The 27,004-nt window shown below is 46.8% G+C and overlaps 1 protein-coding gene across 3 annotated transcripts in view; it reads right to left on the reverse strand.

Annotated features, from left to right (window-relative positions):
• LOC139559799 (casein kinase I-like) overlaps positions 1 to 27,004 on the reverse strand; it is a 73,609-nt gene that overhangs the window by 39,070 nt on the left and 7,535 nt on the right. For all 3 annotated transcript variants that reach the window (XM_071376156.1, XM_071376157.1, XM_071376159.1), the window contains 2 exons: positions 17,280 to 17,349; positions 8,031 to 8,179 (listed from right to left, as the gene is read on the reverse strand). In XM_071376156.1, the coding sequence (XP_071232257.1) occupies positions 8,031 to 8,179; positions 17,280 to 17,349 (219 nt within the window). The remainder of the gene's footprint in view (positions 1 to 8,030; positions 8,180 to 17,279; positions 17,350 to 27,004) is intronic.

Genomic DNA, 27,004 nt, shown 5'->3' on the forward strand with positions numbered 1-27,004 from the left:
AGAGAGAGGAAGCGAGAGAGAGAGAGAGGAAGCGAGAGAGAGAGAGAGGAAGCGAGAGAGAGAGAGAGAGAGAGAGAGAGAGGAGAGAGAGAGAGAGGAAGCGAGAGAGAGAGAGAGAGAGGAAGCGAGAGAGAGAGAGAGGAAGCGAGAGAGAGAGAGAGAGAGAGAGAGAAGCGAGAGAGAGAGAGAGAGAGAGAGAGAGGAAGCGAGAGAGAGAGAGGAAGCGAGAGAGAGAGAGAGAGAGAGAGAGAGGAGGAAGCGAGAGAGAGAGGAAGCGAGAGAGAGAGAGAGAGGAAGCGAGAGAGAGAGAGAGAGAGAGAGAGAGAGAGAGAGAGAGAGAGAGAGAGAGAGAGAGAGAGAGAGAGAGGAAGCGAGAGAGAGAGGAAGCGAGAGAGAGAGAGAGAGAGAGAGAAGCGAGAGAGAGAGAGAGAGAGAGAGAGAGGAAGCGAGAGAGAGAGAGAGAGAGAGAGAGAGGAAGCGAGAGAGAGAGAGAGAGGAAGCGAGAGAGAGAGAGGAAGAGAGAGGAAGCGAGAGGAAGCGAGAGAGAGAGAGGAAGAGAGAGGAAGCGAGAGAGAGAGAGAGAGAGGAAGCGAGAGAGAGAGAGAGAGAGAGGAAGCGAGAGAGAGAGAGAGAGAGAGAGAGGAAGCGAGAGAGAGAGAGAGAGGAAGCGAGAGAGAGAGAGAGAGAGAGAGGAAGCGAGAGAGAGAGAGAGAGAGGAAGCGAGAGAGAGAGAGAGAGAGGGGAAGCGAGAGAGAGAGAGAGAGAGGAAGCGAGAGAGAGAGAGAGAGGAAGCGAGAGAGAGAGAGAGAGGAAGCGAGAGAGAGAGAGAGGAAGCGAGAGAGAGAGAGAGAGAGGAAGCGAGAGAGAGAGAGAGAGAGGAAGCGAGAGAGAGAGAGAGAGAGAGGAAGCGAGAGAGAGAGAGAGAGAGAGAGAGGAAGCGAGAGAGAGAGAGAGAGAGAGAGAGGAAGCGAGAGAGAGAGAGAGAGAGAGAGAGGAAGCGAGAGAGAGAGAGAGAGAGAGAGAGGAAGCGAGAGAGAGAGAGAGAGAGAGAGGAAGCGAGAGAGAGAGAGAGAGAGAGAGAGAGAGGAAGCGAGAGAGAGAGAGAGGGAGAGAGAGAGAGGAAGCGAGAGAGAGAGAGAGGAAGCGAGAGAGAGGAAGCGAGAGAGAGAGAGAGAGAGGAAGCGAGAGAGAGAGAGAGAGAGAGAGGAAGCGAGAGAGAGAGAGAGGGAGAGAGAGAGAGGAAGCGAGAGAGAGAGAGAGGAAGCGAGAGAGAGAGAGAGAGAGAGAGAGAGGAAGCGAGAGAGAGAGAGAGAGAGGAAGCGAGAGAGAGAGAGAGAGAGAGAGGAAGCGAGAGAGAGAGAGAGAGAGAAGAAGCGAGAGAGAGAGAGAGAGAGAGAGAGAGAGAGAGGAAGCGAGAGAGAGAGAGAGGAAGCGAGAGAGAGAGAGAGGAAGCGAGAGAGAGAGAGAGAGAGAGAGAGAGAGAGAGAGAGAGAGAGGGAAGCGAGAGAGAGAGAGAGAGAGAGAGGAAGCGAGAGAGAGAGAGAGGAAGCGAGAGAGAGAGAGAGGAAGCGAGAGAGAGAGAGAGAGAGAGGAAGCGAGAGAGAGAGAGAGAGAGAGAGAGAGAGAGAGGAAGCGAGAGAGAGAGAGAGAGAGAGAGAGAGAGGAAGCGAGAGAGAGAGAGAGAGAGAGAGAGGAAGCGAGAGAGAGAGAGAGAGAGGAAGCGAGAGAGAGAGAGAGAGGAAGCGAGAGAGAGAGAGAGAGGAAGCGAGAGAGAGAGAGAGAGGAAGCGAGAGAGAGAGAGAGAGAGAGAGAGAGGAAGCGAGAGAGAGAGAGAGAGAGAGAGAGAGAGAGAGGAAGCGAGAGAGAGAGAGAGAGAGAGAGAGGAAGCGAGAGAGAGAGAGAGAGAGAGAGAGGAAGCGAGAGAGAGAGAGAGAGAGAGAGTTTGAGTTTTTATAAAACCTTTATTTTCTACTCAATTATTAACATAAATAATGACACACTGCCTTTTCAGAAATGAAACAATAAATGTAATTCCTACTCAAAATAAATAAAATAAAAATACAAAAGAACATATACATTCAACTTATTTCCTCAACAAAAAATAATTTCCCCTCCTCTACAAAACAAAGCACTCCTTCATATGCCCACTTCTCCTCAAATAATGGGAGATCTTTTACAGCTGAGAAGAACTCAAAATCCACTTTTATTCTTGCTTTCACTAATCCTTTAAAAACACATCTTATATCCTTCTCATATCCCGTGTCTATCTTATGTTTCCTACTCAAAAAAATTGACATCTTAGCTTGTCCCAAAATAAAATTTAACAGTTGACATTTTCTTTTCTGTTGCTTACTATATTGAAACCCCAAAATAAAAACATTGTTATTAAAAAACTCACCTACAGCTCTAAACAAAGACTCCAGTATTTCCAATAGAGGTTTTATCCTCTCACACTCCATAAAACAGTGAAAAATGGTTTCTCTTATATTACAAAAAGGACATCCATCTCTAACCTCTGAGTTAATGACAGATACGAAAGCATTAACTGCAATAATGCCATGTAAAACCCTCCATTGCATATCACCAGTACCCTTTTGTAACGGTGGTTTGTACAGTGCTCTCCATGCTGGCTTTACCTTGTCATCAATTCCCAATTTTACCCTCCATGGAGTGTCTTTTCTATTTTTCAATTTATCTTTATTTAACACCTTTACACACCCCCTATACAAGTCCTTCCCATTCACCTCATCCAAACCCACCTCCTCCAACCCTCTCAAATCCAACAATAAACCCTTTCTCTCTGACTCTGGGATATTTGGTGTAATCCCTAGTCTTGGAAATGCGACGTCTTCATCTTGTACCTTCTTCTCTTGGCTATTAAGCATTCCCCACTCTTCCTCTGACAGAGCCTTCCTGCAGCTCCCCAACATTTGTCCGACAATCCTTTCCGACCTCATCCCCAAATGTTCAGCCACCCGTCTTCCATCCATTAAGGCGGGCCCAGCCATGGCCATTAACTGTTTTAAGGTGATTATTTTGCCCTTCACCAGAATCTTGGAGAAATGTGGAACAGCTGCAGTTGTACAATCCAGTCTTGCCCCATACACCAGCGGTTCCTCCAACAGCCAATGCACTGACTCCGCTGAATTTCGTCTGGACACCTTCATTATGCTCCACACTCTGAGAAGGCCTCTGTAAAACGGAGGTACTCCCTCCCTAGAAATCTGTCTACTATCAACCAAAAATAAAGCCTTCTTTAATCCTAATCCTCCAACCCTCTGTAATACAAGACCTGCCACCCCTCTCCACACCACATTTTCCGGTCCATAAAGCAACCTTTGAATAAACTGAAACCGGAAAGCAGCAGCTCTACTAGCAAGATGTACAAGACCTTGTCCCCCCTCCTCTTTTGATAAATACAAAACACTTTGTGGAACCCAATGATATTTATCCCAAAAGAAATCCACAATAATTGCCTGTATCTTAGCCAGAAGGCCAGATGGTGGTTCTAAAACTGACAACCGATGCCACAGTGCAGAGGCAATCACATTATTAACTATAATAGTGCGCCCCCTATATGACATACGAGATAATAACCAACGCCATCTCCTCATCCTCCCTTCCACCATTTCAACCACCCCACTCCAATTCTTTTCCATAGTCCCCTCATCTCCTAGGTACACTCCAAGATACTTAAAACCTCCCTTACACCATTCTAGCCCCCCTGGCAAAGCCATGTTCCCTCCAGCCCATTTCCCAATCTGTAAAGCACAACTCTTTTCCCAATTTACCTTTGCAGAGGATATTCCCCTAAAACGATCAACCATTATACTCAAACTATCCACCTCCGCTTGATTTTTCACTAACACAACTACATCATCAGCATAGGCTGAGAGACGAATAGGAGGAATATCCTCTGAAAGGTACACCCCTTCAATGCTACTTCTAATGCTATTTAGTAGTGGCTCTATAGCAATGGCATACAACATCCCTGACAAAGAACATCCCTGCCGAATACCTCTACACACTTTAAAAGGAGCACTCAAACCACCGTTAACTTTCAATACACTTTCAATGTCACCATATATCACCTTTATCATGGCAATAAAACCCGAGCTGAACCCAAACGCCTCAAGCGTGTGCCATAAATATTTATGTTCAACTCGGTCAAATGCCTTTTCCTGATCAATTGAAATTAGACCAGCCTCCAACCCAATTGCCTTAGAGACGTCCAAAAAATCACGAATCAGAGAAATGTTATCCCCTATCTGCCTGCCAGGAACACAGTAGGACTGGTCCGTATGTATGATTTGCCCCATCACCTCCTTCAGCCTGTTGGACAAAGCCTTTGACAATATCTTATAATCAGTGCACAATAAAGCCACCGGCCTCCAGTTCTTCACCTCCCTAGGGTCACCCTTTTTGGGCAATAGGGTGAGGACAGCCCTTCTGCAGCTTATTGGTAGTAACCCTCCGGTTAAACTATCATTAACTACTGCTAGCCAATCTTCTCCCAACATAGCCCAAAAAGACTTAAAAAAGTCAACGGGAAGCCCATCAATGCCTGGTGCCCTTCCATTTTCCATGCCTTTTAATGCAGTGTATAACTCCTGCAAAGACAACGGTTGCTCCAGCTCAACCTGAGCTTTTGCAGCCACCTTTGGGAGCCCATCAAAGAACTGTTGTGTCACTGTTTTATCCTCTTTGTACTCACACTTATAGAGCTCAGCATAGAACTCTACTGCCCTCTTTCTAATTTCACTCGGGCTAGTGAGCTCTTGTCCAACAGCTGATTTGAGACAATGAATAATTTTTCTTTGTCCATTCTTTTTCTCTAAACCAAAGAAAAACTTGGATGAGGCATCCATTTCAGATATTCCCTGAAACTTACTTCTCACCAATGCCCCCTGTGCTCTGATACCCAGCAGGTCTGCCAATGCAGCTTTTCTCTTCTTGAGGGCCTGAGTATGGCCTCGATCTCCTGTGGTCTCAACCAACGTCATGAGTTCCACTATTTCAACCTCTAAGGCTTTCATTGATCTGGTGATATCCTTGGTGACATTCCTCGTGTATTGATTACAGAATTGTTGAATCTGGATTTTCCCTATATCCCACCACTGTTGAAGTGATATAAAACTGGCCTTTTGAGACCTCCACCTCTCCCACAAAACACTGAAACATTTCCTGAAATGAGCATCACTCAATAAAGTTGTATTAAAATGCCAGTATGCACTTTTGGGTTTTACATCATTAATGAACACCACCTCTGTTATTAAACAATGATCAGAAAATCCCACTGGGGTTATCACACTTGATTTACAAACCTGAGATTGATGCTCAAAACAATAAAACCTATCTAACCTAGCCATAGAAATGATGTTCTCTCTCACATGCGCCCAGGTGTACTGCCTTGTTCCTCCATTTTGACTCCGCCAAATATCACACAATTCATGTGTTACAATAAGGCGTTTTAAAAAAGTCCTTGAGGCTATATGAGGTTCTTGGTGATTTCTATCTAAATCGCTGACTGTGCAGTTGAAATCCCCAGCAATAAATAAATAATCCTCTTTATTACATTTCTCAATGGTATTTGATAATGTCTCTAAAAAACATACCCTCTCAACTGTCACCACTGGGGCATATACATTTATCAGACACATAGTGATGTTTTCATACCTTGCTCTGACTTTTAATAACCTCCCCTCAACTATCTCCTCAATCTCATAAGACAAAGGCAAAAACCCTTTTGAGAACAAAATAGCCACCCCCCCACTTTTTGAGTTTTTATGACTACACACCACTGTCCCACCCCACTCCTTTTGCCACATGACTTCATTTTCCAAATTACTATGCGTTTCTTGTAGAAAAATTATGTCACTTCCCTTTCCCCTAATTAACTCATACACCATGGCTCTTTTTTTACCATCTCTTGCCCCATTTACGTTTAAAGAAGAAATCTTAAAACTGCTCATGGATGAAAAAAATATACAGATGATAATACAGCCACCACATCTCTTTACAGAGTTAAAACTGCAACTGAACTCTTTCATTTTCTTTCAAATTTACATCACTTATCACTCTCGTGACCACTTTCTTGAGTCTAGCAATTTCAGGGCTTTTCAACCCTCCTCCTGTAATCTTTGACATCAGAAACTTTGCTGATTCAATAAACAATTCACTTTCAGGGAAAAAATCAGTTACTTTGTAATCCTGCATATATTTCTTCCCTTTTGTCAACTTCAGAAATTGACGTATCTTCTCAATTCCATATCTCCCTTCTATCTCATTTGTCTCGCTACATTGTTGTGACGCGTCAGAAGACTCACTCTCGCTATCCTCCCCAGACGAAAACTCTACCATCTCTACCACTTGTTCATCTTCAACTGATTTATCACTCTCTACCTTTCTCTTAGAACTAGACCCTTCACCCCCCCTTACGTTCTTCCTTTTACTCCTAGGTATTTTGAAAACATCTGCTTCTTTTTCCGTTATTTCAATCTCCTCTTGCCCTCCAATTTCATTTTCCAACACCACCTCAGCGACGGCAGTCGCAATCTCACCACCTGTTTCCCCTCCCTCTTTGTTCTGATCTACCACAATTTCCACCTTATCCACAATGCCTTCTTCTCCTACTTTTCCAACCACATCTGCCCACCTTCTCCCTTCCCCTGCACCCTTAGCATTTTCATCCCTTCGCGGTGGTGCGTTATTTGCACCAGCACTATAACTACTACCGGTCTCAGCGCGCTCATTCTCGGGACAACTGCGCACCAAATGCCCCTCTCTTCCACAACCAAAACATTTCATTGATTCAGTCGAAGCGTAAAATACATAATCAAATCCATCAATCTTAAAACTGAACGCTAAATTCAGTTCCTCTACGTCCTTTTTTAAGATCATATGCACTTGCCTCCTATGAGACACGACATGTTTCAGCAACGGAGATTTGCATCCAAAAAGAACCTTCTTTATTGTAGATACGATTTGACCATGACGCGCTAACTCTCGCTCCAGCACTTCATCTCTAACAAAAGGTGGCACGTTAGAAAGTATCACTTTTTTCGCCGGATTCATAAGCGGAAATACCTGCATCTGTGTTTCCCGCAACACCACACCCGTCTCGACTATTTTATTCACCTTTTCAATAGAATCTAAGAATATCACTACAGCGCTATTCATCCTTGAGGCTGATTTGATGCTATCATACCCAATGATAGCACCCACCGCAAGACTACATTCTTCTACTGAACAGCCAGCCGCGGCTGGAATCTTCACTCCATTCCTTCGACTAAGTCTTTCATACTCCAAACCTCCACGAGTGGCCATTTCCACCCGCCCCCCCCGCTGGTTGTGCCCTCGCGACAAACAAAACAACCTCAAACTATCCCACCACCCCTATACTTTCTTATTAATATTTAGAAAAAATACCCTTAAACCAACTAAACTAATCAATATATATATATTTACATACCAACACCCAATAGAGTGAAAAGAAATCCAGTCGCTCTCACAATCACTCCTGCTTGACGACTCACTCCCAGCATGCACTCCGAAGAGAGAGAGAGAGAGAGAGGAAGCGAGAGAGAGAGAGAGAGGAAGCGAGAGAGAGAGAGAGAGAGAGAGAGGAAGCGAGAGAGAGAGAGAGAGAGAGAGAGAGAGAGGAAGCGAGAGAGAGAGAGAGAGGAAGCGAGAGAGAGAGAGAGAGAGAGGAAGCGAGAGAGAGAGAGAGAGAGAGGAAGCGAGAGAGAGAGAGAGAGAGAGGAAGCGAGAGAGAGAGAGAGAGAGAGGAAGCGAGAGAGAGAGAGAGAGAGAGAGAGAGGAAGCGAGAGAGAGAGAGAGAGAGAGGAAGCGAGAGAGAGAGAGAGAGAGGAAGCGAGAGAGAGAGCGAGAGAGGAAGCGAGAGAGAGAGAGAGAGAGAGGAAGCGAGAGAGAGAGAGAGGAAGTGAAAGAGAGAGAGGAAGCGAGAGAGAGAGAGAGGAAGTGAGAGAGAGAGAGAGAGAGAGAGAGAGGAAGTGAGAGAGAGTTCCTACCAGCTGAATAGCGATCATGAGGACGGTCTTGAGGGAGAAGGTTCTGTCACACAGATCAAACAGGTCTTCCAGACTGGGTCCCAGCAGCTCCAGAACCATGGCATTATACTTCCCACAGGGCCCAAAGTAGAACACCTGGGGGACGCCCTCTGGAGATGGAGAGAGACACAGACAGTGTGAGTAAAACTGATTTAAAGAAAACAAGATGCTAGGGCTTGGCTAGGTAGGTTGGATGTTGGGGCAAAATAATAACAATTTCTTCAGCAGGTGAAGAAACAGCTAAACTCAGCAAAAAAAAAGTCTGTTTTTCAGGACCCTGTCTTTCAAAGATAATTCGTAAAAATCCAAATAACTTCACAGATCTTCATTGTAAAGGGTTTAAACACCGTTTCCCATGCTTGTTCAATGAACCATAAACAATTAATGAACGGTCGTTAAGACACAGCTTACAGACGGTAGGCAATTAAGGTCACAGTTATGAAAACTTAGGACACTAAAGAGGCCTTTCTACTGACTCTGAAAAACACCAAAAGAAAGATGCCCAGGGTCCCTGCTCATCTGTGTAAATGTGCCTTAGGTTTGCTGCAAGGAGGCATGAGGACTACAGATCTGGCCAGGGAAATAAATTGCAATGTCCGTAATGTGAGACACCTAAGACAGCGCTACAGGGAGACAAGACGGACATCTGATCGTCCTCGCAGTGGCAGACCACGTGTAACACCTGCACAGGATCGGTACATCCGAATATCACACCTGCGGGACAGGTACAGGATGGTAACAACTGCCCGAGTTACACCAGGAACGCACAATGCCTCAATCAGTGCTCAGGCTGTCCGCAATAAGCTGAGAGAGGCTGGACTGAGGGCTTGTAGGCCTGTTATAAGGCAGGTCCTCACCAGACATCACCGGCAACAGCATCGCCTATGGGCACAAACACACCGTCGCTGGACCAGACAGGACTGGCAAAAAGTGCTCTTCACTGACGAGTCGCGGTTTTGTCTCACCAGGGGTGATGGTCGGATTCGCGTTTATCGTCGAAGGAATGAGCGTTACACCGAGGCCTGTACTCTGGAGCGGGATCTATTTGGAAGTGGAGGGTCCGTCATGGTCTGGGGCGGTGTGTCACAGCGTCATCGGACTGAGCTTGTTGTCATTGCAGGCAATCTCAATGCTGTGTGTTACAGGGAAGACATCCTCCTCCCTCATGTGGTACCCTTCCTGCAGGCTCATCCTGACATGACCCTCCAGCATGACAATGCCACCAGCCATACTGCTCGTTCTGTGTGTGATTTCCTGCAAGACAGGAATGTCAGTGTTCTGCCATGGCCAGCGAAGAGCCCGGATCTCAATCCCATTGAGCACGTCTGGGACTTTTTTGGATCGGAGGGTGAGGGCTAGGGCCATTCCCCCCAGAAATGTCCAGGAACTTGCAGGTGCCTTGGTGGAAGAGTGGGGTAACATCTCACAGCAAGAACTGGCAAATCTGGTGTAGTCCATGAGGAGGAGATGCACTGCAGTACTTAATGCAGCTGGTGGCCACACCAGACACTGACTGTTACTTTTGATTTTGACCTTTGTTCAGGGACACATTATTCCATTTCTGTTAGTCACATGTCTGTGGACCTTTTTCAGAGTATGTCTCAGTTGTTGAATCTTGTTACGCTCATAAAAATATTTACACATGTTAAGTTTGCTGAAAATAAACCCAGTTGACAGTGAGAGGACGTTTCTTTTTTTGCTGAGTTTACTAGCCTCATAAACCAAGTGCTCGGAGTCCATTCTCACACCATGTGAAAAGGTCTTGAGCTGGGACAACATCAGTAACATGGCAAAGGGCTACGCACATAAATAGATATTTTAAACACCTTATTCACTAGAATGGAAAGGGGAAGAACTACACCAAGAGTTTCAGTGGAATGAGTGAGGATCTACAACTGTAGCAGTGAAACTGAAATAACCTGGAGCTATACGTCCGTCCACCTTTAGACTGCAGCTCTAACAGTCAGACCACCTTTAGACTGCAGCTCTAACAGTCAGACCACATTCAGACTGCAGCTCTAACAGTCAGTCCACCTTTAGACTGCAGCTCTAACAGTCAGTCCACCTTTAGACTGCAGCTCTAACAGTCAGACCACCTTTAGACTGCAGCTCTAACAGTCAGACCACCTTTAGACTGCAGCTCTAAGTCAGTCCACCTTTAGACTGCAGCTCTAAGTCAGTCCACCTTCAGACTGCAGCTCTAACAGTCAGACCACCTTTAGACTGCAGCTCTAACAGTCCGTCCACCTTTAGACTGCAGCTCTAACAGTCAAACCACCTTTAGACTGCAGCTCTAACAGTCAGTCCACCTTTAGACTGCAGCTCTAACAGTCAGTCCACCTTTAGACTGCAGCTCTAACAGTCAGTCCACCTTCAGACTGCAGCTCTAACAGTCAGTCCACCTTTAGACTGCAGCTCTAACAGTCAGTCCACCTTTAGACTGCAGCTCTAAGTCAGTCCACCTTCAGACTGCAGCTCTAACAGTCAGTCCACCTTTAGACTGCAGCTCTAACAGTCAGACCACCTTTAGACTGCAGCTCTAAGTAAGTCCACCTTTAGACTGCAGCTCTAACAGTCAGACCACCTTTAGACTGCAGCTCTAACAGTCAGTCAGTCCACCTTCAGACTGCAGCTCTAACAGTCAGTCAGACCACCTTCAGACTGCAGCTCTAACAGTCAGTCCACCTTCAGCTCTAACAGTCAGTCCACCTTCAGACTGCAGCTCTAACAGTCAGTCCACCTTCAGACTGCAGCTCTAACAGTCAGTCCACCTTCAGACTGCAGCTCTAACAGTCAGTCCACCTTTAGACTGCAGCTCTAACAGTCAGTCCACCTTCAGACTGCAGCTCTAACAGTCAGTCCACCTTTAGACTGCAGCTCTAACAGTCAGTCAGTCCACCTTCAGACTGCAGCTCTAACAGTCAGTCAGTCCACCTTCAGACTGCAGCTCTAACAGTCAGTCCACCTTTAGACTGCAGCTCTAACAGTCAGTCAGTCCACCTTCAGACTGCAGCTCTAACAGTCAGACCACCTTTAGACTGCAGCTCTAACAGTCAGTCCACCTTCAGACTGCAGCTCTAACAGTCAGTCCACCTTTAGACTGCAGCTCTAAGTCAGTCCACCTTTAGACTGCAGCTCTAAGTCAGTCCACCTTTAGACTGCAGCTCTAAGTCAGTCCACCTTTAGACTGCAGCTCTAACAGTCAGTCAGTCCACCTTTAGACTGCAGCTCTAACAGTCAGTCAGTCCACCTTTTGACTGCAGCTATAACAGTCAGTCCACCTTCAGACTGCAGCTCTAACAGTCAGACCACCTTTAGACTGCAGCTCTAACAGTCAGTCCACCTTTAGACTGCAGCTCTAACAGTCAGTCCACCTTTAGACTGCAGCTCTAAGTCAGTCCACCTTCAGACTGCAGCTCTAAGTCAGTCCACCTTTAGACTGCAGCTCTAAGTCAGTCCACCTTTAGACTGCAGCTCTAACAGTCAGTCAGACCACCTTTAGACTGCAGCTCTAACAGTCAGTCAGACCACCTTTAGACTGCAGCTCTAACAGTCAGTCCACCTTTAGACTGCAGCTCTAACAGTCAGTCCACCTTTAGACTGCAGCTCTAACAGTCAGTCCACCTTTAGACTGCAGCTCTAACAGTCAGTCAGACCACCTTTAGACTGCAGCTCTAACAGTCAGTCAGACCACCTTTAGACTGCAGCTCTAACAGTCAGTCAGACCACCTTTAGACTGCAGCTCTAACAGTCAGTCAGACCACCTTTAGACTGCAGCTCTAACAGTCAGTCAAACTACCTTTAGACTGCAGCTCTAACAGTCAGTCCACCTTTAGACTGCAGCTCTAACAGTCAGTCAGACCACCTTTAGACTGCAGCTCTAACAGTCAGTCCACCTTTAGACTGCAGCTCTAACAGTCAGACCACCTTTAGACTGCAGCTCTAACAGTCAGTCAGTCCACCTTCAGACTGCAGCTCTAACAGTCAGACCACCTTTAGACTGCAGCTCTAACAGTCAGTCCACCTTCAGACTGCAGCTCTAACAGTCAGTCAGTCCACCTTTAGACTGCAGCTCTAACAGTCAGTCCACCTTTAGACTGCAGCTCTAACAGTCAGTCCACCTTTAGACAGCAGCTCTAACAGTCAGTCCACCTTTAGACTGCAGCTCTAACAGTCAGACCACCTTTAGGACTGCAGCTCTAAGTCAGTCCACCTTTAGACTGCAGCTCTAAGTCAGTCCACCTTCAGACTGCAGCTCTAACAGTCAGTCCACCTTTAGACTGCAGCTCTAACAGTCAGACCACCTTTAGACTGCAGCTCTAACAGTCAATCCACCTTTAGACTGCAGCTCTAACAGTCAATCCACCTTTAGACTGCAGCTCTAACAGTCAATCCACCTTTAGACTGCAGCTCTAACAGTCAATCCACCTTTAGACTGCAGCTCTAACAGTCAGTCAGTCCACCTTCAGACTGCAGCTCTAACAGTCAGTCAGACCACCTTCAGACTGCAGCTCTAACAGTCAGTCCACCTTCAGCTCTAACAGTCAGTCCACCTTCAGACTGCAGCTCTAACAGTCAGTCCACCTTCAGACTGCAGCTCTAACAGTCAGTCCACCTTCAGACTGCAGCTCTAACAGTCAGTCAGTCCACCTTCAGACTGCAGCTCTAACAGTCAGTCCACCTTTAGACTGCAGCTCTAACAGTCAGTCAGTCCACCTTCAGACTGCAGCTCTAACAGTCAGACCACCTTTAGACTGCAGCTCTAACAGTCAGTCCACCTTCAGACTGCAGCTCTAACAGTCAGTCCACCTTTAGACTGCAGCTCTAAGTCAGTCCACCTTTAGACTGCAGCTCTAAGTCAGTCCACCTTTAGACTGCAGCTCTAAGTCAGTCCACCTTTAGACTGCAGCTCTAACAGTCAGTCAGTCCACCTTTAGACTGCAGCTCTAACAGTCAGTCAGTCCACCTTTTGACTGCAGCTATAACAGTCAGTCCACCTTCAGACTGCAGCTCTAACAGTCAGACCACCTTTAGACTGCAGCTCTAACAGTCAGTCCACCTTTAGACTGCAGCTCTAACAGTCAGTCCACCTTTAGACTGCAGCTCTAAGTCAGTCCACCTTCAGACTGCAGCTCTAAGTCAGTCCACCTTTAGACTGCAGCTCTAAGTCAGTCCACCTTTAGACTGCAGCTCTAACAGTCAGTCAGACCACCTTTAGACTGCAGCTCTAACAGTCAGTCAGACCACCTTTAGACTGCAGCTCTAACAGTCAGTCCACCTTTAGACTGCAGCTCTAACAGTCAGTCCACCTTTAGACTGCAGCTCTAACAGTCAGTCCACCTTTAGACTGCAGCTCTAACAGTCAGTCAGACCACCTTTAGACTGCAGCTCTAACAGTCAGTCAGACCACCTTTAGACTGCAGCTCTAACAGTCAGTCAGACCACCTTTAGACTGCAGCTCTAACAGTCAGTCAGACCACCTTTAGACTGCAGCTCTAACAGTCAGTCAAACTACCTTTAGACTGCAGCTCTAACAGTCAGTCCACCTTTAGACTGCAGCTCTAACAGTCAGTCAGACCACCTTTAGACTGCAGCTCTAACAGTCAGTCCACCTTTAGACTGCAGCTCTAACAGTCAGACCACCTTTAGACTGCAGCTCTAACAGTCAGTCAGTCCACCTTCAGACTGCAGCTCTAACAGTCAGACCACCTTTAGACTGCAGCTCTAACAGTCAGTCCACCTTCAGACTGCAGCTCTAACAGTCAGTCAGTCCACCTTTAGACTGCAGCTCTAACAGTCAGTCCACCTTTAGACTGCAGCTCTAACAGTCAGTCCACCTTTAGACTGCAGCTCTAACAGTCAGTCCACCTTTAGACAGCAGCTCTAACAGTCAGTCCACCTTTAGACTGCAGCTCTAACAGTCAGACCACCTTTAGGACTGCAGCTCTAAGTCAGTCCACCTTTAGACTGCAGCTCTAAGTCAGTCCACCTTCAGACTGCAGCTCTAACAGTCAGTCCACCTTTAGACTGCAGCTCTAACAGTCAGACCACCTTTAGACTGCAGCTCTAACAGTCAATCCACCTTTAGACTGCAGCTCTAACAGTCAATCCACCTTTAGACTGCAGCTCTAACAGTCAATCCACCTTTAGACTGCAGCTCTAACAGTCAATCCACCTTTAGACTGCAGCTCTAACAGTCAATCCACCTTTAGACTGCAGCTCTAACAGTCAGTCCACCTTTAGACTGCAGCTCTAACAGTCAATCCACCTTTAGACTGCAGCTCTAACAGTCAATCCACCTTTAGACTGCAGCTCTAACAGTCAGTCCACCTTTAGACTGCAGCTCTAACAGTCAGTCCACCTTCAGACTGCAGCTCTAACAGTCAGTCCACCTTCAGACTGCAGCTCTAACAGTCAGTCCACCTTCAGACTGCAGCTCTAACAGTCAGTCCACCTTCAGACTGCAGCTCTAACAGTCAGTCCACCTTCAGACTGCAGCTCTAACAGTCAGTCCACCTTCAGACTGCAGCTCTAACAGTCAGTCCACCTTCAGACTGCAGCTCTAACAGTCAGACACCTATTCCTTCTACAGTACAGAGGGCTAAAGGGCTGCTGTTCCTGGGCTGATCCAGCCAGTCTGGTTCATTATGATTATAGAAATACAGTCTATATGATGTCACTGTTGGTGAGTCTCTGATACACCTCTACGCAGACACCATTCTGAATACTTCTGGCCCTTCTTTGGACACTGTTAACAAACCTCCAAACGAGCTTCAATGCCATACAACACTCATTCCTGCTTTTATATGCTAGTAAAACTAAGTGCTTGCTCTTCAATCGATTGGTGCCCGCCCGACTAGCATCACTACTCTGGATGGTTCTGACTTAGAATATGTGGACATCTACAAATACCTAGGTGTCTGGTTAGACCGTAAACTCTCCTTCCAGACTCACATTAAATTTTGGATTGGAGATGCTTAATCTAGAATCGGCTTCCTATTTCACAACAAAGCCTCCTTCACTCATGCTGCCAAGCATACCCTCGTAAAACTGACCATCCTACCGATCCTTGACTTAGGCGATGTCATTTACAAACTAGCCTCCAACACTCTACTCGGCAAATTGGATGTAGTCTATCACAGTGCCATCCGTTTTGTCACCAAAGCCCCATATACTACCCACCACTGCGACCTGTATGCTCTCGTTGGCTGGCCCTCGCTACATATCCGTCGCCAAACCCACTGGCTCCAGGTCATCTATAAGTCTTTGCTAGGTAAATCCCCGCCTTATCTCAGCTCACTGGTCACCATAGCAACACCCACCCGTAGCACGCGCTCCAGCAGTTATATTTCACTGGTCACCATAGCAGCACCCACCCGTAGCACGCGCTCCAGCAGGTATATTTCACTGGTCACCATAGCAACACCAACCCGTAGCACGCGCTCCAGCAGGTATATTTCACTGGTCACCATAGCAACACCCACCCGTAGCACGCGCTCCAGCAGGTATATTTCACTGGTCACCCCCAAAGCCAACACCTCAGTTGGCTGCCTTTCCTTACAGTTCTCTGCTGCCAGTGACTGGAACGAATTGTAAAAATCTGTAAATAGCCCACCCAACTACCTCATCCCCATATTGTTACTTACCCTCTTGCTCTTCTGCACCCCAGTATCTCTACTTGCACATCATCATCTGCACATCTATCACTCCAGTATTAATGCTAAATTGTAATTATTTTGCCACTATGGCTTATTTATTGCCTTACCTTCTTAATCTCCTACATTTGCACACACTGTATATAGATTTTTCTATTGTATTATTGACTGTATGTTTGTTTATGTGTAACTCTGTTGTTGTTTGTGTCACACTGCTTTCTCAACTGGCCTAACTGGTTAAATAAAGGTGAAATAAAATAAATAAAAAACTTAAATCTGTCATGGCCACAGATCTCAGAGGAAAACAACAAGACCATCTATTGATGTGTCCCAAATCTCACCCCATAGGGCTGTGGTCAAAAGTAGTGCACTACGTAGGGAATAGGGCTCTGGTCTAAAGTAGTGCACTATATAGGGAATAGGGCTCTGGGCTAAAGTAGTGCACTATATAGGGAATAGGGCTCTGGTCTATAGTAGTGCACTATATAGGGAATAGGGCTCTGGTCTATAGTAGTGCACTATATAGGGAATAGGGCTCTGGTCTATAGTAGTGCACTATATAGGGAATATGGCTCTGGTCTATCGTAGTGCACTATATAGGGAATAGGGCTCTGGTCTATAGTAGTGCACTATATAGGGAATAGGGCTCTGGTCTATAGTAGTGCACTATATAGGGAATAGGGCTCTGGTCTATCGTAGTGCACTATATAGGGAATAGGGCTCTGGTCTATCGTAGTGCACTATATAGGGAATAGGGGTCTGGTCTATAGTAGTGCACTATATAGGGAATATGGCTCTGGTCTATCGTAGTGCACTATATAGGGAATAGGGCTCTGGTCTATAGTAGTGCACTATATAGGGAATATGGCCCTGGTCTATAGTAGTGCACTATATAGGGAATATGGCTCTGGTCTATAGTAGTGCACTATATAGGGAATAGGGCTCTGGTCTATAGTAGTGCACTATATAGGGAATATGGCCCTGGTCTATAGTAGTGCACTATATAGGGAATATGGCTCTGGTCTATAGTAGTGCACTATATAGGGAATATGGCCCTGGTCTATAGTAGTGCACTATATAGGGAATAGGGCTCTGGTCTATAGTAGTGCACTATATAGGGAATATGGCCCTGGTCTATAGTAGTGCACTATATAGGGAATAGGGCTCTGGTCTATAGTAGTGCACTATATAGGGAATATGGCTCTGGTCTATCGTAGTGCACTATATAGGGAATAGGGGTCTGGTCTATAGTAGTGCACTATATAGGGAATATGGCTCTGGTCTATCGTAGTGCACTATATAGGGAATAGGGCTCTGGTCTATAGTAGTGCACTATATAGGGAATATGGCCCTGGTCTATAGTAGTGCACTATATAGGGAATATGGCTCTGGTCTATAGTAGTGCACTATATAGGGAATATGGCCCTGGTCTATAGTAGTGCACTATATAGGGAATAGGGCTCTGGTCTATAGTAGTGCACTATATGTCATTTCAGATGCAACCTAGGATTCAACACCATATTCTTACAACCTTCCATTGTCATAATTCACTGACCTGAACTCCCCAGCTGCTTATAGAACCTGTACTCCAGGTGGAGCTGTGGGGCCCGCGACTTCAGGGGCTCCTGGAAATGAGGAAAACAACATGACGGTTAGAGGATTAGTTTAACCCCACAGGATGTTCTGAACAGCTAGCAGAGAGTAGGCAGGGAGCATCTTTAGGTCTACGTACAGCTAGCAGAGAGTAGGCAGAGAGCATCTTTAGGTCTACGTACAGCTAGCAGAGAGTAGGCAGGGAGCATCTTTAGGTCTACGTACAGCTAGCAGAGAGTAGGCAGGGAGCATCTTTAGGTCTACGTACAGCTAGCAGAGAGTAGGCAGGGAGCATCTTTAGGTCTACGTACAGCTAGCAGAGAGTAGGCAGGGAGCATCTTTAGGTCTACGTACAGCTAGCAGAGAGTAGGCAGAGAGCATCTTTAGGTCTACGTACAGCTAGCAGAGAGTAGGCAGGGAGCATCTTTAGGTCTACGTACAGCTAGCAGAGAGTAGGCAGGGAGCATCTTTAGGTCTACGTACAGCTAGCAGAGAGTAGGCAGGGAGCATCTTTAGGTCTACGTACAGCTAGCAGAGAGTAGGCAGGGAGCATCTTTAGGTCTACGTACAGCTAGCAGAGAGTAGGCAGGGAGCATCTTTAGGTCTACGTACAGCTAGCAGAGAGTAGGCAGGGAGCATCTTTAGGTCTACGTACAGCTAGCAGAGAGTAGGCAGAGAGCATCTTTAGGTCTACGTACAGCTAGCAGAGAGTAGGCAGGGAGCATCTTTAGGTCTACGTACAGCTAGCAGAGAGTAGGCAGAGAGCATCTTTAGGTCTACGTACAGCTAGCAGAGAGTAGGCAGGGAGCATCTTTAGGTCTAGGTACAGCTAGCAGAGAGTAGGCAGGGAGCATCTTTAGGTCTACGTACAGCTAGCAGAGAGTAGGCAGGGAGCATCTTTAGGTCTACGTACAGCTAGCAGAGAGTAGGCAGAGAGCATCTTTAGGTCTACGTACAGCTAGCAGAGAGTAGGCAGAGAGCATCTTTAGGTCTACGTACAGCTAGCAGAGAGTAGGCAGGGAGCATCTTTAGGTCTACGTACAGCTAGCAGAGAGTAGGCAGGGAGCATCTTTAGGTCTACGTACAGCTAGCAGAGAGTAGGCAGAGAGCATCTTTAGGTCTACGTACAGCTAGCAGAGAGTAGGCAGAGAGCATCTTTAGGTCTACGTACAGCTAGCAGAGAGTAGGCAGGGAGCATCTTTAGGTCTACGTACAGCTAGCAGAGAGTAGGCAGGGAGCATCTTTAGGTCTACGTACAGCTAGCAGAGAGTAGGCAGAGTGTATCTTTAGGTCTACGTACAGCTAGCAGAGAGTAGCGGGGAGCATCTTTAGGTCTACGTACAGCTAGCAGAGAGTAGGCAGAGAGTATCTTTAGGTCTACGTACAGCTAGCAGAGAGTAGGCAGAGAGTATCTTTAGGTCTACGTACAGCTAGCAGAGAGTAGGCAGGGAGCATCTTTAGGTCTACGTACAGCTAGCAGAGAGTAGGCAGGGAGCATCTTTAGGTCTACGTACAGCTAGCAGAGAGTAGCGGGGAGCATCTTTAGGTCTACGTACAGCTAGCAGAGAGTAGCGGGGAGCATCTTTAGGTCTACGTACAGCTAGCAGAGAGTAGGCAGGGAGCATCTTTAGGTCTACGTACAGCTAGCAGAGAGTAGGCAGGGAGCATCTTTAGGTCTACGTACAGCTAGCAGAGAGTAGGCAGGGAGCATCTTTAGGTCTACGTACAGCTAGCAGAGAGTAGGCAGGGAGCATCTTTAGGTCTACGTACAGCTAGCAGAGAGTAGGCAGGGAGCATCTTTAGGTCTACGTGACCAATGACATCTGCTAGCCGTGTGTACGTGACCAATAGCATCTGCTAGCCGTGCGTACGTGACCAATAGCATCTGCTAGCCGTGCGTACGTGACCAACAGCATCTGCTAGCCGTGAGTACGTGACCAATAGCATCTGCTAGCCGTGAGTACGTGACCAATAGCATCTGCTAGCCGTGCGTACCTGACCAATAGCATCTGCTAGCCGTGCGTACCTGACCAATAGCATCTGCTAGCCGTGCGTACGTGACCAATAGCATCTGCTAGCCGTGCGTACGTGACCAATAGCATCTGCTAGCCGTGCGTACGTGACCAATAGCATCTGCTAGCCGTGCGTACGTGACCAATAGCATCTGCTAGCCGTGCGTACGTGACCAATAGCATCTGCTAGCCGTGCGTACGTGACCAATGACATCTGCTAGCCGTGCGTAAGTGACCAACAGCATCTGCTAGCCGTGAGTACGTGACCAAAAGCATCTGCTAGCCGTGAGTACGTGACCAATAGCATCTGCTAGCCGTGCGTACGTGACCAATAGCATCTGCTAGCCGTGCGTACGTGACCAACAGCATCTGCTAGCCGTGAGTACGTGACCAATAGCATCTGCTAGCCGTGCGTACGTGACCAATAACATCTGCTAGCCGTGTGTACGTGACCAATAACATCTGCTAGCCGTGACCAATAGCATCTGCTAGCCGTGCGTACGTGACCAATAGCTTCTGCTAGCCGTGCGTACGTGACCAATAGCTTCTGCTAGCCGTGCGTACGTGACCAATAGCTTCTGCTAGCCGTGCGTACGTGACCAATAACATCTGCTAGCCGTGTGTACGTGACCAATAACATCTGTGCTAACCGTGTGTATGTGATCAATAACATTTTATTTGATTAACTTGACGTTTTTGCAGATTGTTTGAGCTGGTAATGTATCAATGTTTATTGTTTACAAATTAGCTATGACATAGCAAATAGCATCTATTGCACAACTTTGGATTTCACACCGGATCTCAAAATCAAAAGGTTTCGACCACTTGGAAGTTAATGAGCTGCTTTTCTCCTCCCGCTTTGACCACGCACCACGCCTCCTAAAAGTGAAATTATCAACCCTGTATATCTAAACAATCACCATATACACTGATTGCCAATGGTAAACCTGAACAAGTTACTAAATAAATACAGCCTAAAGAAAATGAGTATGAAAATAACCTAAATCAGTGCAAATAAGTTAAGTTAGGCAGAATCTTTTATATTTTTAAATTCCTCAAACTCCGCTCTTGACCTCTTAGTCAGTTCCAGTGTTTTTTCGTTCTTCCCCTCTCATCAGGGACTGATTTAGACCTGGGACAACAGATCATCGCCCCACCTGTCTCTCCCCGGTCCTGTCTCGTACAACAGATCATCGCCCCTCCTGTCTCTCCCCGGTCCTGTCTCGTACAACAGATCACCCCCCCCCTCCTGTCTCTCCCCGGTCCTGTCTCGTACAACAGATCACCCCCCCCCCCCCCTCCTGTCTCTCCCCGGTCCTGTCTCGTACAACAGATCACCACCCCCCCCCTCCTGTCTCTCCCCGGTCCTGTCTCGTACAACAGATCAACCCCCCTTCCTGTCTCTCCCCGGTCCTGTCTCATACAACAGGTCACCCCCCCCCCCTCCTGTCTCTCCCCGGTCCTGTCTTATACAACAGATCACCTCCCTCTCCCCGGTCCTGTCTTATACAACAGGTCAACCCCCCTTCCTGTCTCTCCCCGGTCCTGTCTCATACAACAGATCAACCCCCCTTCCTGTCTCTCCCCGGTCCTGTCTCACACAACAGATCACCCCCCCCCCCCCCCCCCCTTCCTGTCTCTCCCCGGTCCTGTCTCATACAACAGATCACCCCCCCCCCCCCCCTTCCTGTCTCTCCCCAGTCCTGTCTCATACAACAGATCACCCCCCCCCCCCCTTCCTGTCTCTCCCCAGTCCTGTCTCGTACAACAGATCACCCCCCCCCCCCTCCTGTCTCTCCCCGGTCCTGTCTCGTACAACAGATCAACCCCCCTCCTGTCTCTCCCCGGTCCTGTCTCGTACAACAGATCAACCCCCCTCCTGTCTCTCCCAGGTCCTGTCTCATACAACAGATCACCCCCCCTTCCTGTCTCTCCCCGGTCCTGTCTTATACAACAGATCAACCCCCCTTCCTGTCTCTCCCCGGTTCTGTCTTATACAACAGATCACCTCCCTCTCCTGTCTCTCCCCGGTCATGTCTTATACAACAGATCAACCCTGAATACCCGAGCAGACAAGGTGAAAGATCTGCCTGTGTGCCCTTGAGCAAGGCACTGAACCCTAATTTGCTCCAGGGGTTCCATACTATAGCTGACCCTGTGAAACAACACACTTCACTGCACTTATCTGGTGTGTGACAAAACATTTTTTATAATCAGGTAGAACAGAAAACCAGCTGTACTCCGGACCTCGTAGGGTATTGAGTCAGCTATCCTCCCAACCCTATAAAACCCCTGCATAAGGCTTCAACTAGCCATATGACCCGCCCTGGCCCCGCCCCCGACCCCTTGACCCGCCCCCTTGTCCTGCCCTGGCCCCGACCTCTTGACCCGCCCCCTTGTCCTGCCCTGGCCCCGACCTCTTGACCCGCCCCCTTGTCCTGCCCTGGCCCCGACCCCTTGTCCTGCCCTGGCCCCGACCCCTTGACCCACCCCCTTGTCCTGCCCTGGCCCCGACCTCTTGACCCGCCCCCTTTTCCTCCCCTGGCCCCGACCTCTTGACCCGCCCCCTTGTCCTGCCCTGGTCCCGCCCCGCCCTGCCCCCACTCTCTCATTCACAAACCCATGTTAAGTAATGGGTATTAAGGCACTGGAAGCTGTAATGCATGCATGTTCTTTTTCATAATGAATTATATAACTATAATCTGTTTGAGGTAAATCCATCCCTCAGATCACGCTCATGAGAGAGAGAACAGATAGAGCTAGAGATGAGTCAGAACTATTCCTAAAAACAGTCCCTCAAATCGGTTTCTGATTAATCATTTATTTCATTATTAATTTATTAACTAAATAAATGGCAATCACTGTGTACCTTATTCTCAATATAGGCTATGTGCAGTAGGTCAGATTGTCATCACCTGCCCTGGACCAATAACTGACAGGCCCTGTCAATACTGTAAAACATTTATCATTGTTGGTTTCCAGATACATGTAGTGACTTACGAGGTAGAGTTTAACTAGAAAACGTCATGCAGCTTGACATTACGACAGGCGACCCAGTCTGACCGGGCACACAGGGCCACCCCGTCTGACCGGGCACACAGGGCCACCCCGTCTGACCGGGCACACAGGGCCACCCCGTCTGACCGGGCACACAGGGCCACCCCGTCTGACCGGGCACACAGGGCCACCCCGTCTGACCGGGCACACAGGGCCACAGGCGATCCTGTCTGACAGGGCCAAAGTCAGAATAATGATGCATTATTTAAGGAGCAGGGTGGTATGAGGTAGACACTGGGGCCCTACTGAAGGAAGCATTATGTTGAGGCAGACAGTCTCTGGGGCCGTACTGAAGGAAGCATTATGTTGAGGCAGACAGTCTCTGGGGCCCTACTGAAGGAAGCGTTGAGGCAGACAGTCTCTGGGGCCGTACTGAAGGAAGCATTATGTTGAGGCAGACAGTCTCTGGGGCCGTACTGAAGGAAGCATTATGTTGAAGCAGACAGTCTCTGGGGCCATACTGAAGGAAGCATTATGTTGAGGCAGACAGTCTCTGGGGCCCTACTGAAGGAAGCATTATGTTGAGGCAGACAGTCTCTGGGGCCGTACTGAAGGAAGCATTATGTTGAGGCAGACAGTCTCTGGGGCCATACTGAAGGAAGCGTTATGTTGAGGCAGACAGTCTCTGGGGCCGTACTGAAGGAAGCATTATGTTGAGGCAGACAGTCTCTGGGGCCGTACTGAAGGAAGCATTATGTTGAGGCAGACAGTCTCTGGGGCCGTACTGAAGGAAGCATTATGTTGAGGCAGACAGTCTCTGGGGCCCTACTGAAGGAAGCATTATGTTGAGGCAGACAGTCTCTGGGGCCCTACTGAAGGAAGCATTATGTTGAGGCAGACAGTCTCTGGGGCCCTACTGAAGGAAGCATTATGTTGAGGCAGACAGTCTCTGGGGCCCTACTGAAGGAAGCATTATGTTGAGGCAGACAGTCTCTGGGGCCATACTGAAGGAAGCATTATGTTGAGGCAGACAGTCTCTGGGGCCGTACTGAAGGAAGCATTATGTTGAGGCAGACAGTCTCTGGGGCCCTACTGAAGGAAGCATTATGTTGAGGCAGACAGTCTCTGGGGCCGTACTGAAGGAAGCATTATGTTGAGGCAGACAGTCTCTGGGGCCCTACTGAAGGAAGCGTTATGTTGAGGCAGACAGTCTCTGGGGCCCTACTGAAGGAAGCATTATGTTGAGGCAGACAGTCTCTGGGGCCATACTGAAGGAAGCATTATGTTGAGGCAGACAGTCTCTGGGGCCCTACTGAAGGAAGCATTATGTTGAGGCAGACAGTCTCTGGGGCCCTACTGAAGGAAGCATTATGTTGAGGCAGACAGTCTCTGGGGCCCTACTGAAGGAAGCATTATGTTGAGGCAGACAGTCTCTGGGGCCGTACTGAAGGAAGCATTATGTTGAGGCAGACAGTCTCTGGGGCCCTACTGAAGGAAGCATTATGTTGAGGCAGACAGTCTCTGGGGCCCTACTGAAGGAAGCATTATGTTGAAGCAGACAGTCTCTGGGGCCGTACTGAAGGAAGCATTATGTTGAAGCAGACAGTCTCTGGGGCCCTACTGAAGGAAGCATTATGTTGAAGCAGACAGTCTCTGGGGCCCTACTGAAGGAAGCGTTATGTTGAGGCAGACAGTCTCTGGGGTCATACTGAAGGAAGCGTTATGTTGAGGCAGACAGTCTCTGGGGCCCTACTGAAGGAAGCGTTATGTTGAGGCAGACAGTCTCTGGGGCCCTACTGAAGGAAGCATTATGTAATAACAAGCAGGGATTATTAGAGCTAGATGACATCTTGGTAGATTAAATGATTAATCTAACGACGTCGGTCAGTCAGTACATGCTGCTGGAATATGAACCAGAGCAGAACTAATCTGGGAAGCATGAAACAAAAAGCTGAATCACAGTCTAAGGTAGGACCTGTGTACAACCTTTAAAATTAAACTGGTAAGATTTAATGGAGGGGGAAAAAATATGTTATGACGTGCAATTGCAAAGGTTCCAAGTCCACTGTCACTACGTAATAAAAGTGTGTGTGTGTGTGTGTCAGGACCACATTATCAGGACCAGAACGTCCTGACAAGTCACCAGAACGTCCTGACAAGTCACCAGAACGTCCAGACAAGTCAGAAAAACAAACATTTTGAAAAGTCAGGACCTTTATCAATGCTATTTCAGGCTTCAGGTTAGGGTTATGGAAAACAGGATTTTGAATGGGAACACGTGTGTGTTAGCCGGTAATAACTGTCTTTAGGCTGTTAAAATCAATAAACCGATCAATAAAATTGGCACCGGCCAGGAGAAGGCGAAAAAAATAATTGCAAAATGCTTTTTATCCTATTCATTGATGTAAATAGACTTCGTTTAACATCGGTCTATGGGAAAATTTGCATAATTTAGTGTCACAGCTCTTTCCTGTCAGACAGCAGTTTTATAAGCCCAATCATTGTGCAACAATTCTAAATGCAACAGTATGTTCACGATTAAAAACAGCTATTTATTTTATTTCTCAGCTGATAATTAAAGCACCTTCCCCATTTAAATCTGGTTCAGGTTATTAATCAACCTACCAGGGTGTTTACAAACACTACAGGAACAAGATCATCCACATGTATCGATCACATTTTTACTAATACTGTAGAACTTTGTTCTACATTTAACATTTTAAAGCTGTATCCGTCCCCATTGGATGCAGTGATCACAATATAGTGACTATATACAGGAAAGACAAAGTTCCAACAGCTGGGCCTAAAATAGTGTATAAGAGATCATACAGCATATTTTGCTGTGACTCTTATGTGGATGATGTTAAAAAATAGTTGTTGGTCTGATGTGATTAATGAGGAGCATCCAGACGCTGCACTTGAGGAATTTATGAAATTGCTTCTTCCAATTACTGATAAACATGCACCTGTTAAGAAACTGACTGATAGAACTGTTAAGGCTCCATGGATTGATGAGGAATTGAAAAACTGTATGGTTGAAAGAGACGTGGCAAAAGGAGAGGCTAATAAGTCTGGCTGCACATCTGACTGGCTGACTTACTGCACATTGAGAAATGATGTGACTAAACTCAACAAGAAGAAGAAATTGTATTATGAAGCCAAGATCAATGATATGAAGAATGATGGGATTTTTTGTTGCTGTTGAGTACTTTAAATTAAATTATGAACAGAAAGACAAATTCAACTCCATCTTTCATCCAATCAGATGGCTTATTCATCACAAAACCATTTGAATATACCAATTATTTTAATTATTATTTCATTGGCAAAGCGGGAAAACGTAGGCAGGAAATGCCAACAACTAACAGTGAGCCATCGTACTCATGCATAAATTTTTTTTTTTAAAGAAAAGCATTACAAATTGGAATTTTGTTAAGTTAGTGTGGGAGAGGTGGGAAAATGATGGTTGTAGATCAATAATGACAAACCTCCTGGCATTGACAACTTAGATGGAAAGCTACTGAGGATGGTAGCTGACTCCATAGCCACTCCTATCTGTCATATCTTTAATCTGACTCTATAGCCACTCCTATCTGTCATATCTTTAATCTGAACCTAGAGGAAAGTCTTTGTCCTCAGGCCTGGAAGGAAGCCAAAGTCATTCCGTTACCCAACAGTGGTAAAGCGCCCTTTACTGGTTCTAACAGCAGACCTATAAGCTTGCTGCCAGCTCTTAGCAAACGGTTGGAAAGAATTGTGTTTGACCAAATACAATGCTATTTCTCTGTAAACAGATTAACAACAGACTTTCAGCATGCTTATAGAGAAAGCCAATCAACATGTACTGCACTGACACAAATTACTGATGATTGGTTGAAAGGAATCGATAATAAGATTGGTGGAGCTGTACTGTTAGATTTCAGTGCAGCCTTTGATATTATTGACCATAACCTGTTATTGAAAAAACGTAATTGTTATGGCTTTTCAACCTCTGCCATATTGTGGATTCAGAGCCATCCATCTAATATAATTCAAAGGGTTTTCTTTAATGGAAGCTTCTATAATGTCAAACATGAAAAGTGTGGTGTACCGCAGAGCAGCTCTCTAAGCCCTCTACTCTTTTCTAATTTTACCAATGACCTGCCACTGGCATTAAACGAAGCATGTGAGTCCATGTATGCTGATGATTCAACCATGTACGCATCAGCTACGACAACTAATGAAGTCACTGAAACTCTAAACAAAGGGTTGCAGTCTGTTTTATTACTGGTGGCCAGTAATAAACTGGTCCTGAACATCTAAAACTAAGAGCATTGTATTTGGTACAAATCATTCACTAAGTTCTAGACCTCAGCTGAATGGTGTGGCTGTTGAACAAGTTGAGAATAAATTACTTGGTGTTACCTTAGATTGTAAACTATCATGGTCAAAACATATAGATTCAATGGTTTTTAAGAGATGGGGAGAGGTCTGTCCGTAATAAAGAGATGCTCTGCTTTTTTGACACCACACTCCACAAAGTTCTGCAGACTCTAGTTTTATCTTATCTTGATTATTGTCCAGTCATGTGGTCAAGCGCGGCAAAGAAAAACCTAGTTAAGCTGCAGCTGGTCCAGAACAGAGCGGCACGTTTTGCTCATCATTGTAATCAGAGGGTTAATATTAATACTATGCATGT

The sequence above is a fragment of the Salvelinus alpinus genome, chromosome 30 (assembly GCF_045679555.1).
Source record: "Salvelinus alpinus chromosome 30, SLU_Salpinus.1, whole genome shotgun sequence".
Classification (NCBI taxonomy): domain Eukaryota; kingdom Metazoa; phylum Chordata; class Actinopteri; order Salmoniformes; family Salmonidae; genus Salvelinus; species Salvelinus alpinus.